General features: G+C 39.4%; 1 protein-coding gene across 6 annotated transcripts in view; it reads left to right on the forward strand.

Moving 5' to 3' along the window:
• Positions 1 to 345: 345 nt before the first annotated feature.
• The window catches only part of Scai (suppressor of cancer cell invasion), a 155,581-nt gene continuing 144,153 nt past the window's right edge, over positions 346 to 11,773 (forward strand). For 4 of the 6 annotated variants that reach the window (XR_007351182.1, XM_048813053.1, XM_015497726.2 and 1 more), the window contains exon 1: positions 346 to 434. Coding sequence is in view for 3 of the 6 variants with exons in the window: in XM_048813053.1 (XP_048669010.1) it covers positions 349 to 434 (86 nt within the window). In the remaining 3 variants the exon portion in view is untranslated. Of the gene's footprint in view, positions 435 to 10,600; positions 10,683 to 10,985; positions 11,057 to 11,773 lie in introns of all 6 variants that reach the window. The other 2 variants (XM_048813054.1, XM_048813055.1) reach the window with 2 other exon arrangements.

The raw sequence follows: 11,773 nt of genomic DNA on the forward strand, positions 1-11,773 counted from the left end.
TGAAGGTCCGAGCGCGGCCGGGAGGGGGTGGGCACCGGGAAGGGAAGGATGGGAGGGGGCTTGCGGGGTTGACTAGGCAGACAATGAGTAGGTAGGTGAAGGTGGGTGGTTTTGGGGAGCCAGATTGTGACGAATGAGACTGAGGATGGGCTGAGGGATCAGGAGGCAGAGCAGGGCTTGGGCTAAGGGGGTTATTGGGGGAACATCGAGTCCCGGGATTGCTTGGTGTTGGTAAATAGGGGAAACGAGGCTTAGGTGTTTGTAAGGACAGGTATGGGGATGGCATGAGGTCCCAGAGGGTGGTCATTGAGTTATTGACTGGCACAGTAGAGCCTGGCAATATGTTGTATGTTAACTTTTAGTTACCGTCTTATTTGTTTGGTCTGTAGACTGACTGGCACAGTGGAGAAACCACCTCGAAAACGGAAAAGCAGGTAAGGCCAATAAACGCCTTACTCTTTTTGTGTTCGTGTTTTTCTATTTGCCTGATTGCACCTGTGCCATACTGCATAATTGTACATGGTCAGGAGATGAAATTGCCTATTTAGCTCACTTTTTTAGTGAATATAACTACATGCAAGGTTTTCCTTTCAAATTACTACCTCTACTTTTTTTTTTTTAAATTTAAGATAATGTGGGAAACATAAAAAATTGAGAGATCCCTAGTTTTTTTCTTTAGTTATAATTTCAACTTCTCTACCATCTCTGAAAAGCACACAGCTGCTGTAGTGCTTTATCACCTGTAATCCATGAGGAGACCCAAGATAGTACATAGATACTGTCATCGGTATTGTCATCATTGTTTTGCAGAATAAGGAATTAAGTCACAGGCCAAGTATATACCCAAGATCATACATCTATTTAATAAATGGTAAAATGAGGATTTGAATCTGGGCAGTCTGATTGCAGAGCTTAAACTCTTTAACTGTTAACCATTATACTATAATGCTTCTAATACACATTTATAAATACATTTTCTTATTGATTTCTTTCTCATCATATGTAGAATACAAATAATAGAAATGGTTGATCCTTAGGAAAATAGAAAGTAACAAGGAGGGCATAAGTAGGCCACAGACATGTGAATTATTCCTTAAGTAATGGAGAATATTCATTCCACAGATATTTTTGAGTGCATTCCGTGTGTCAGGTACCACACAGTAATTCTGTGGAGTCATTAGAAGCTTCATTTTGTCAATATGTTTCTAAAAAAAAAAAAAAAAAGCTACAGTAGTGATGATGTGACCAGGACTATTAACTATTAACTAATTCTTAGTTAATACCTGCCAAGTTATTGGTTAGAAATCTTCAATGTTAGGTAGATATAAAATGCTCATAGTGGAAGTACTGGTAGCCAAAGTACCTTTGCTATTCTTTAGGCCTGTATGCTCAATATGATAGTCACATGCAGCTACTGAGCACTGAAATGTGAGTAGCATGTCTGAGGAACCAAATTTTTAATTTAATAATTAGAATTAATTTAAATTTACAGACTGACCACTTATTGGAAATTAAGTAGTCTTAGAGCTCCTTGGGTATGTGAAGCTATTCTATCATTTGTAAATTTTATGAAGTCTAAATCCTATCAAATATTTCCAGTGAAAATCTAGTGCCTGAGCCAGATGCAGTGGAACATGCATCTGATCACAGCTACCGGGAAGGCTGAGACAGGACGATTGAAAGTTCAAGGCCAGCCTGGGCTGTTTAGTAAGATAGTGTCTCAAATAAAAAAGTATATAGTTCAGTGGCAGAACACTTCCTAGCATGAGGCCCTGGGTTCAATCCCCAGTATGAGGTGGAGGGGGGTATAGCAGGAAAAAAAGAAAATTTAGTGTCCAAAATGAGATAAATATAAAATATATACTAGATTTCAAGTTTGTACCCCCCCCCCCAAAAAAGTAAAATTTCTTAGTCCAAATTTGAATGGTTATTTAGAGACATATAATCTGATATATTAGGTATATCAGATTCAATAAATTGTAATATCAATGAAATAATTTTCACTTATTTCTTTTTACTTTTTTTTCATGGCAGCCACTAGGAAATTAAAAAAAAAATTGCACATATGGTTTGCATTGTATTTCTTTTGGACAGGCCCGGTTTAACCCCACTGCCAGCCTCTTATAGTAGCTTTCTATCTGGTTTCCCTACCTTTCAATCAGTAATTTATTCACCATTCTGTATAAGTCAATCATGTATTTCTCATTCTTTGGTATCTTCTGAGGTTCCCTATTGCTATTGAACATAATTCAGACTTAATTTTAGCCTAATTATAATAAATTACTGAACATAATTTTAGCCTTATTAAAGGGCTGACTTTATTTTACTTCCACCTACCTTTCTAGCCATAGGTTAGTACTGAGGCCATAGAAATTCTCGGTAATGAATATATTAACTATCTACTCTTAAATGCTTTTACTTTCTGATGAACCCTTAAGATGAATGAATTGCTGAATGCAGGTTCTGTGTGCTTTTTCCAGAACTTATGTTCTCTCTGCTTTGGGTATTTGTACATGATTGCTTTCTTTGTGGAATAGTTTCTCCTTGCTCTTTGATAAGCTCTTTCCTTTAGTACTTGGCTCACACTTCACTTCCTCAATGAGGGCTTTCCCCATTCTCTCCCTTTCCTTCCTCTGCTCTTAATTCCCTCCAGTGATATCCTGTATGTACATTTATTTGTAATGGTCTTGCCATTACACATGAATTTGAATCCACCTGTCAAGTACAAGTTGTAATCATATGTAAGTTGTAAACCCTCTGATTCTCAGGTTCCTCAGCTATATAATGGAAATAATAATAGTTCAACCCTTCTAGGACTGTAAAGTGTCTAGACTAGTGCCTGGCACATAGAAATTTCTATACACGATAAATTTTGCGTTGAAAAGCAATGATCAAGCCAAACACCATGGATCACACCTGTAATCCCAGATACTCAGAAGGATTTCAAATTCCAGGCCTGCTGATCAACACAACCCTGTCTAGAAAAAAAGCACATTTCAAATACAATTTTCCTTTCCCTCCCTTTCTCTCTCTCTCTCTCTCTCTTTTTTTTTTTTTGGTAGTACTGGGGATTGGACCTAGGGCCTTATATGTGTGAGGCAGGCAGTATATCACTGAACTATACCCCCAGTCCTTTTTTATTTTGAGACAGGGTCTTTCTAAGTTTCCCCGGCTGCCTTCAAACTTCAGTTATCCCATCTCAGCCTCCTGAGTAGCTAGGACTATAGGTATGTACCACCATGCTCAGTTTCAAATAGCTTTTCTCACCTCTCTTTAAAATCTGTACATTCTAGAGGATTACAAATAGATTACAACAAAGAAGAAATGAGAGAAGAATAAAATTAAAGCAGAGGCAAAATTAGTATACATGTCAGAAAGTACTCTACAATTACCAAATGTAGATTCCGTTATCTACCTCTGAATTTCCTGGAGCAAAGGGAAGAATTAAATAAAGCTCATTTTTCAGATTCATGGTGTCTATAAAATCAAATGTATATTCAAAAGAAGCACAACTTTTGCGGGGGGGAGTACTGGGGATTGAACTCAGGGGCACTTGAACACTGAGTTACATCCTCAGCCCTATTTTGTATTTAATTTAAAGACAGGGTCTCACTGAGATGCTTGGTGCCTCCCTTTTTGCTGAGGTTGGCTTTGAACTTGTGATCCTCATGTCTCAGCCTCCTGAGCTGCTGGGATTACAGGCATGTATCCCTGTGCCTGGCACAACTTTAAAAAAAATGTGTATATGTGTGTGTACACACACACACACACACACACACACACGTATATATTTTTAGTTGTTAATGTGCCTTTATTTTATTTGTTTTTATGTGGTGTTAAGGATTGAACCCAGTACCTCACACATGCTAGGCAAGCACTCTACCACTGAGCAGCAGCCCCAGCCCCACAACTTTTTTGTTTGACTGTTAAACCTGAGACACATTCTTCTTAGGGGTCTTCATATTGGGGACACTGATTTTGTGGGGAAACAATTCCAATGATAAACATAATAGTGGGGTTTTTGTGTTTTAAAAAATTTTTTTTTGGTCATGCTGAGGATCAAACCCAGGGCTTTATGAGTGCTAGGCAAGTGCTCTGCCACTGAGGTTTTAAAGATTGCTTCTCTGAATGCATCTCAGTCCTAGTTGGGGTACTGCCAGTGAACAGTCTGAAAAGGCACCCCATGCCCTATTATTATTATTTCCTTGAAAAAAAAATTTTTTTTTCAGTGCTGTGAATTGAACTGAGGGCCTCATGCAAGCATGGTACCAGTGAGCCACATCCTAGCTGTCCTTGAAACCTTTATTTCCTTGTCTTGGTTCATCTTTGTACCTAGTATTGTTTTGGTCCTAGTAGAAATCATACATTCTTAGCTTTGTGCTGCGTGTGCCAGTAATCCCAATGATTTGGGAGGTTGAAGCTGAGGCTGGAGTTTCACAGTTTTGATGCCAGTGTCTGCAACTTAATGAGACCCTATCTCAAAAATTAAAAAAAAAAAAAAAAAGAGAGACCAGTGTAGTGGCACTCACCTGTAAACCCAGTGGCTGAGGTAGAGGGATTGTGAGTTCAAAGCCAACCACAGCAATTTAGTGAGGCCCTCAGCAACTCAGTAAGACCCTGTCTAAACAAAATACAAAAAAGAGCTGGAATGTGACTTACTGATTGAGTGTCCCTGGGTTCACTCAAAATTAAATAAAAATTTAAAAATGTGCCAGGGATATAGCTCAGAGGTAGTGTTGCACCCCCTTGCCCGCAAGGAAGACGCAACACTCAGGAATCTTCTTTCAGTAGTTTATTTCAGGCCCTTGATAGTTCTTCTTCTCTCTCTCGGATGCCCCTCCCAGCCTTAATAAAGCATCTCAAGCCCCAATGCAAAGCAGCCACGTGGAGCTTTCTCATAGGGTGATGAAAAGTCATGCGCCAACTCTCCCAAATAAGGAGTTGTTTGTCACAGACCACAGCGGAGCCAGCGCCATCTTGTAATGGCGACCATAATTTGCATAAACGGCAGAAGCGGCTCACCACAAGGTAGAGCACCTCTGGGTTCATTTCCCAGCAACATAAGAACAACCACAACAACATACACACAAACACACATACATACACATATTCTTTGTGCTTAGCTCAGTAAAACTAGTTAGCCATCTGGGTATTGTGAGACACACCTGTAATTCCAGTAACCCAGGAGGGTAAGATAGAAGGATCACTAGTTTGAGACCAGGCTCAGCAACTCAGGTCCTCAGCAATGTAGTGAAACCCTATCTCAAAAAATAAAGGCTGGGTATGGTGGCGCATGCCTGTAATCCCAGTGGCTCGGGAGGCTGAGACAGGAGGATCATGAGTTCAAAGCCTCAGCAAAAGTGAGGTGCTAAGCAACTCAGTGAGACCCTTTCTCTAAATAAAATATAAAATAGGGCTGGGGATGTGGCTCAGTGGTTGAATCTCTTGAGTTCAATCCCTGGTAACACCCCTGTCCCCCCTCAAAAAAAATTAAAAAGGGCTGGGAATGTACCTCTGTAGTAAAAGTTCCCCTGGGTTAAATCCCCAGACCAAAAACAACAACAAACTAGTGAGCTAATAAATGAATTTGTGGCAAGAGGAATTAGTGTGGGATGGGGCCTTGGCAGTCCAAAATTCTGTCCTAGTATTGAATGCTGAATAGATTAACAGGAGTATTAAGGTTAGGAAGGTAGTTTTCCATGTGGTATTGGAAATTTCTGAAGAGTTCAATATAGTCTGCTAGTAATGTTTGGATTATGAGTTAGAGAATTCTTTCATGTCCTCTTTGAAACAAGACCCATTTGTTTGATTAAAGCTTATCTGATGCACTAGGCCCTGGTTTCTTTTCCCTTGAACTTGGGTTCCTCCTGCCTCAACCCCCCAAGTTGCTGGGATTACTACCACACACCTGGCTTTCTTTTCTTTCTTTTTGGTTATATATTTAAAATCAATGGGATCCAGGCATTTTGATGATAGATGTAATTTATTGAAGAAACATCTGCACCAGGCAAAGTGGCACATATCTGTAATCTCAGCTGCTCAAGAGGTTGAAGCAGAAGCAACTCTTTTGAGTCCAGCTTGGGTAATTTAGCAAGATGCTGCCTAAAAATTTTAAAACATGATTGGGAATGTAGCTTGGTAGTAGGGCACTTGCCTAGCATTTGTGAGCCCTGGATTCAATTCCTAGTACCTCCATACTGCACATGCTTGGGGACAGTAGACGTACATGAGTGAAATTTGGGGGAAAACTCATTTATTAATAGTGAAAACAGACATGAAATGTGAAACAGTGTAATGACTTTGTTTATATACCAAGGTTTATACAGTGTTTATAAAGGGTTTGTAGTAATTCTGCATAACTGGTAGTGAGGGCAGTTTCAAAAAAATATTAATCTAGGTCCTGAAGAGTTAGAAGGTTAATTCTGGTGATAGTGTGTTCAAATGATGGAGACAAGGCCTGGTTATAGACTGACTATGCATCTTAGGTGAGCTGCACTGAACCAGGGGTATTTGAAGAAAGATTTGAAGAAGTGTGGTGTCAACCAAGCAGGGGTTCTCAACTAAAGGAGCTTTTACCCCTTAAGGGGTGTTTGACATTAGAGGCATTTGGGGCCTCTGCTGGTTAGAGGAATGCTGCTGAATGCCTACAATGCACAGGACAGCCTCCTAGTCCCAGAACTACCCAGCTCAAAATGTCGTTGGTGCTGAAGTTGAGCAATCCTGATCTAGAGTCTGAATGTCAGTGCTCCCAAATACTAACTTTGGGCTCTTGGACCAAGTATCTAACCTCTGAACCTATTTGTTTTTCAGCAAAATGAAGATAGTCGTAGCATCTCTGTGGTAGATTATTATTCTCCTTTAAATATACACTCCAGGTGCAGAGAGCTGTGTCTGTTTTCTTTACTGTAGCATTCCCAGCTTTCACACAAGATAGGTACTCGACCACTCTTGGCTGGATGATTCAGTGAACTAATGTGTGCCAAGTGCATGGTGTAATTACCTGACACACAGGAGAGACTCAGTAAGTCATGACTGTGACCATCATTCATTTAAATATTTTTATTTTGCTTTTTCTTCAGTTTTTGAAAAAAAATCAGCTTTACTGAGGTATTTACACATGATAAAGTTCCCCACTTTTAAGTTCACAGTTGAGTGAGTTTTGACAGATGTGTGTGGTTGTGTGACTGTCCACTGCTATCATGACGTAGAACATGAGCCACAATCCCAACCCACATGTTTAAATTGTAAAGTAGTTGCTAAATTGTTTTTCAAAGTTATGTTCCCACCAGCAATGTGTGAGAGTCCCTTTCTTTAATGTCTTCACCAATATTTGGTATTGTTAATTTTTCTTCTTTTGGGGGGGTACCAGGGATTGAACTCACGGGTACTCAACCACTGAGCCACATCGCCAGCCCTATTTTGTATTTTATTTAGAGACAGGGTCTCACTGAGTTGCTTAGAGCCTTGCCATTGCTGAGGCTGGCTTTGAACTTGTGATCCTCCTGCCTCAGCCTCTCGAGCCACTGGGATTACAGGCGTGCACCATGCCTGACATATTTTTTCCTTTTTACAGAGCTTTATTTTGGAATAATTGGAATATAATAAGATGCATACTTTTAAAGTGTACAATTTGATAAATTTTGAACCCTTGATACCATCACCATTATTTTCCATTCTGTGGTTGTATAGTGGTGCATATCATTGTGGTTTTAATTTCCTTTTTCCTTGATGACTAATGATGTTCAGTATCTTTGCATGGGCTAATTTTCCATTCATATAACCTTCTGTGAAACATCCAAGTCTTTTGCCCATGTTTTATCAGTTTTTTTTTTTTTTGTCTTCCTTATTGGTCAAAAGTGTTTTCTGTGTATTCTGGAAACAATTTTAAAATCAGGTATATATTTTACAGTTATTTTCTCCCATCTATAGCTTGTTCGCCTTTTAATTTTTTTTCACAGTATATTGAGGAGTTTTTAGCTTGAAGAATAGGTTGAGGGCTGGGGTTGTGGCTCAGCAGTAGAGCGCTTGCCTAGCACGTGTGAGGCACTGGGTTCGATCCTCAGCACCACATAAAAATAAATAAATAAAGGTATTGTGTCCATCTATAACTAAAAAAAGAAAAATTAAAAAGAAATAGGTTTGAGGGCTGGGATTGTGGCTTAGTGGATAAAACAAAGGTATTGTGTGCAACTACAACTAAAAAAAATAAATAGGTTGAATGGGAATGCTTTGAATTGAGGCAGCAGATGTAGAGCAAGAACAAGTTTGGGGGGGTGAATATGAATTTATTTGGGCTATCTTGAGTGAAGAGTGTGTCAGTGAACCATCTCTATCCAGGCAGGTAAAAATAGGAGCCTTTTGCCCAGAAGAAGTCATCAGCAAACACTTGGTGATCCAAGTTATGAAAATGAACCAAATAACCTGGAGAGGGCATGTTGAGTGAAATATAAAGAAACAGAATGTTGTAGTAACATTGTGTGGAAATAGCTGGGTGTGTTTGCACATGCCTGTAATCCCAGCAGCTCGGGAGGCTGAAGTAGGAGGATCACAAGTTTGAGGCCAGTTTCAGCAAGTTAGTGAGGCCCTAAGCAACTTAGTGAGACCCTGTATCAAAAAATGAAAAGGGGCTGGGGATGTAGCTCAGTGGCACAGTGCCCCTGCATTCAATTCCGTTTTGTACCAAAACAGTAACTCTGTGGAAATAGAACAAACTGTTTTCTCTTTCTCTGCAGTATTATCTCTCTGCAGGGTCTTTGTTCTGGAAATTGACCTTAGGGCTAGACGGGTAGTGTAATCTCTAGGAGATAGATCTCTGTGCTCTGTTAGGAAACTGAGATTCTGGAGGGACTTAAATGGAAAATTGGGAGAATGTTTTTAAGCATACACTAAAACACAGGACTCTCCTCTGCTTCTTTGTGCTAGAGTGCGCCTCGGCAGCATCCCTGCAGCCAATGCAGTGGTTTTGTTGGAGCTGTTTCTTGTAGTATATGTTAGTGAAAACCTAGGGCATGGTGCCAGATTCAGTTCTGTGAAAGCGTATTCTGCAGAAGCCAAGATGGCATGGTCAGTATGTAGCATTTTCATGGCAATATTTAAGAATGAAACCTAGAAAAGTCAAGCAGTGATGTCACAGATGTTCAAGGTCTCCCTAGAGGGTGGAGTGCCCCAATAGCCAGAAGGTTAAGCAAGCTAGTGCCCAAGGCTTCACTTCCACTTTTATGTAAGTGTAGGTGTAAATTTCAAGTAGAGAATACTACCTGCATGAACCTGAATTGTTCTTCATCCAGCTGTAATAACTGTGGACTTAATCCTATTTCATCTTTACACTCCCTGTTTCACCTGAAGCATATTCCATACATTACATTATTCATCTGTAAAGATTTCAGCATTTATTGTTGAAAGGTAAGAAATCTTTTATTTAAATTTTTTTTTTTTTTGGGTGGTACTGTGGTTTAACCTAGAGGAGCTGTACCAATGAACTACATACCCAGTCCTTTTTTTTTTTTTTAATTGTAGATGGACACAATACCTTTATTTATTTATTTGTTTATTTATTTATATCTGGTGTTGAGGATCAAACCTAGTGCCTCATGTGTGCTAGGCAAGCACTCTATTGCTGAGCCACAGCCCAAGGCCCCTGGCCAGTTTTAAAAAATATTTTTGTTCAAACAGGATCCAGATAATGTTGGTAATTTAAAATTAGTTGATTAGGTATTAAGCCTTTTTTTTTCTTTTTTAGTTACTGAGGATTGAACCCGGGGCCTTGTGCATGCTAGGCAAGTGTTCTGCTCCACCACTGACCCATGTCCCCAGCCTTTTATTAAGCTTTTTAAAAAAACATTTATTTTTTAGTTGTATTTGGACACAATACCTTTATTTTAAGTGGTGCTGAGGATCAAACCCAGGGCCTCTCACGTGCTAGGTGACTGCTCTACCTTTGAGCCACAACCCCAGCCCTAAACCTTTATAAATCTACATGATTTCCAGTCCTCTTTTTCTGTTTGTTTAAGAGAGCATGTTTGTTATTAAGAATGTCCCACAGTCTGAATTTTTAATTTTTTAAAAAGTTGAAGTATAATTTACACTTGATAAATTCAACTATTTTAACATGTAGACCTGTAAATGTTAACAAATGCAGTTGCATAAGGACAACTGTAATTATAGTATAGAGCAGTTCCATCTCTCTCCAAAATTCCCTCTGTCCCCCTGACCACTTGGCAAGTACTAACCAGTTTTTCTAGTTTGAATCTTATAGACCTTATTCCCAGGGGATCATTTAGCATGTTTTTCTGTATTTCCTTTGTGTCTTATAAACTGTTGGTTAGAGCTAGTTCTACAGACTTGATGAAATTCAAATTTTTTTTTTTTTTTGGAAAGAATATATCATAGGAGTGGTGTGCACCTCAATTAAGACTCTTTTCTTTTTTCATATTAGGAATATATAGTGTCTAGACTTATTTCATTTGGCATTGCAGATGGGGATCATCTAATTCTTTCATTCCTTCTTCATTATTATCTGGAATACTTTCTAGAAAAATACATTTTTCTTGTTAACTTAATTTTTTAAAAAATTTCATTATTTATTTTTTTGATGCTGGAGATTGAACCCATGGCCTTTCACATGCAAAGCAGGTGCTCTTGTGATCCTCCTCCTTCAGCCTCCCGAGTTGCTGGGATTGCAGGTGTGTGCACTCATAGCTGGCAAAAAATCTTAATATTTTGATGGAATAGTTTTTTGAAGCTTACTTTGAAACCCCCAAAATTCCTTGTTTGTAAAATATATCCCTAGTTTAGTACATTAATTGACCATATATATAACAAGCAGAAATCTTAGTTTAAAAAATCAGGTAACCAGGAAATGTACAATATTTTATTTCCTTTAAGTGAAATTAAATCCAATCCCATTCTCTCCAACTCCCCAATTCCAGCAAACTGATGAGAAATTCAGTCTCAGTGATTAATAATGGGCAACCACTTCTCCTTAGGAATCTGAGAGGCTTAGGAGGAGCCAGGAGAAGGGTAGAAGATGAGTGTTCAGTCCATTTGGCTGTGTCCAGTAAGTATGTCATCTAAGAAGATGTGAGTCTTTGTACTTTGGTGCTTGATGGTTGTGGCCACCCTCAGGTGTGAGATCCGTGGGATTCTGGAGTCTGGGTTTCGGCTTTCCTTAGTACAGCATGTGCCCATTTTCCTGGAAGGATTTGCCTTGTATCTACAGCACTGCCTGGAAATGAGGTTGCAAGGCCCCTTCTTTGAAGGGTCCCTAAGATTTTCTTCCCTTTCCAGTTAAATCACTCCCTTTTCCTTCTTGTTTCTACCTTTCTCCCCTCAAAGACACTCATCCTTCCACCCTTTCCTCAGCATACTCCTCAAGGAGATCACATTTTCAGAAAACAAACACAAACCTCCCTTGAGGAAGCAAATAGGAGGACTCTTGGGGACTGGGGACTACAATGAGAATAAACACCCACTGATGCCTCCATAACTTATCCAGTGACCTTCTTCCCCCTCCTTAATTCTTTGGGTCTCTGGTGGTGATTTTTTTAAAGATCTATACATAAATTCTTTGATTTTACTTTCTTTAAAAAGTGAAGCTTAATTCTCCCCTTGAATGTGGACTGACTTGGTGACTTCTAGAGAATACGACACAGCAGAGCTATGAGACGCACTTCCTAGTTTGGAGTTTAAAAAAAAAAAAAGATTGTTTTCCACCTTGAGGTCCCCCTCCCCCTTCTCTTTCTCTGTCTCTCTCTTCATTTGCATTCCCTCCCTC

The sequence above is a fragment of the Marmota marmota genome, unplaced genomic scaffold, assembly GCF_001458135.2.
Source record: "Marmota marmota marmota unplaced genomic scaffold, marMar, whole genome shotgun sequence".
Classification (NCBI taxonomy): domain Eukaryota; kingdom Metazoa; phylum Chordata; class Mammalia; order Rodentia; family Sciuridae; genus Marmota; species Marmota marmota.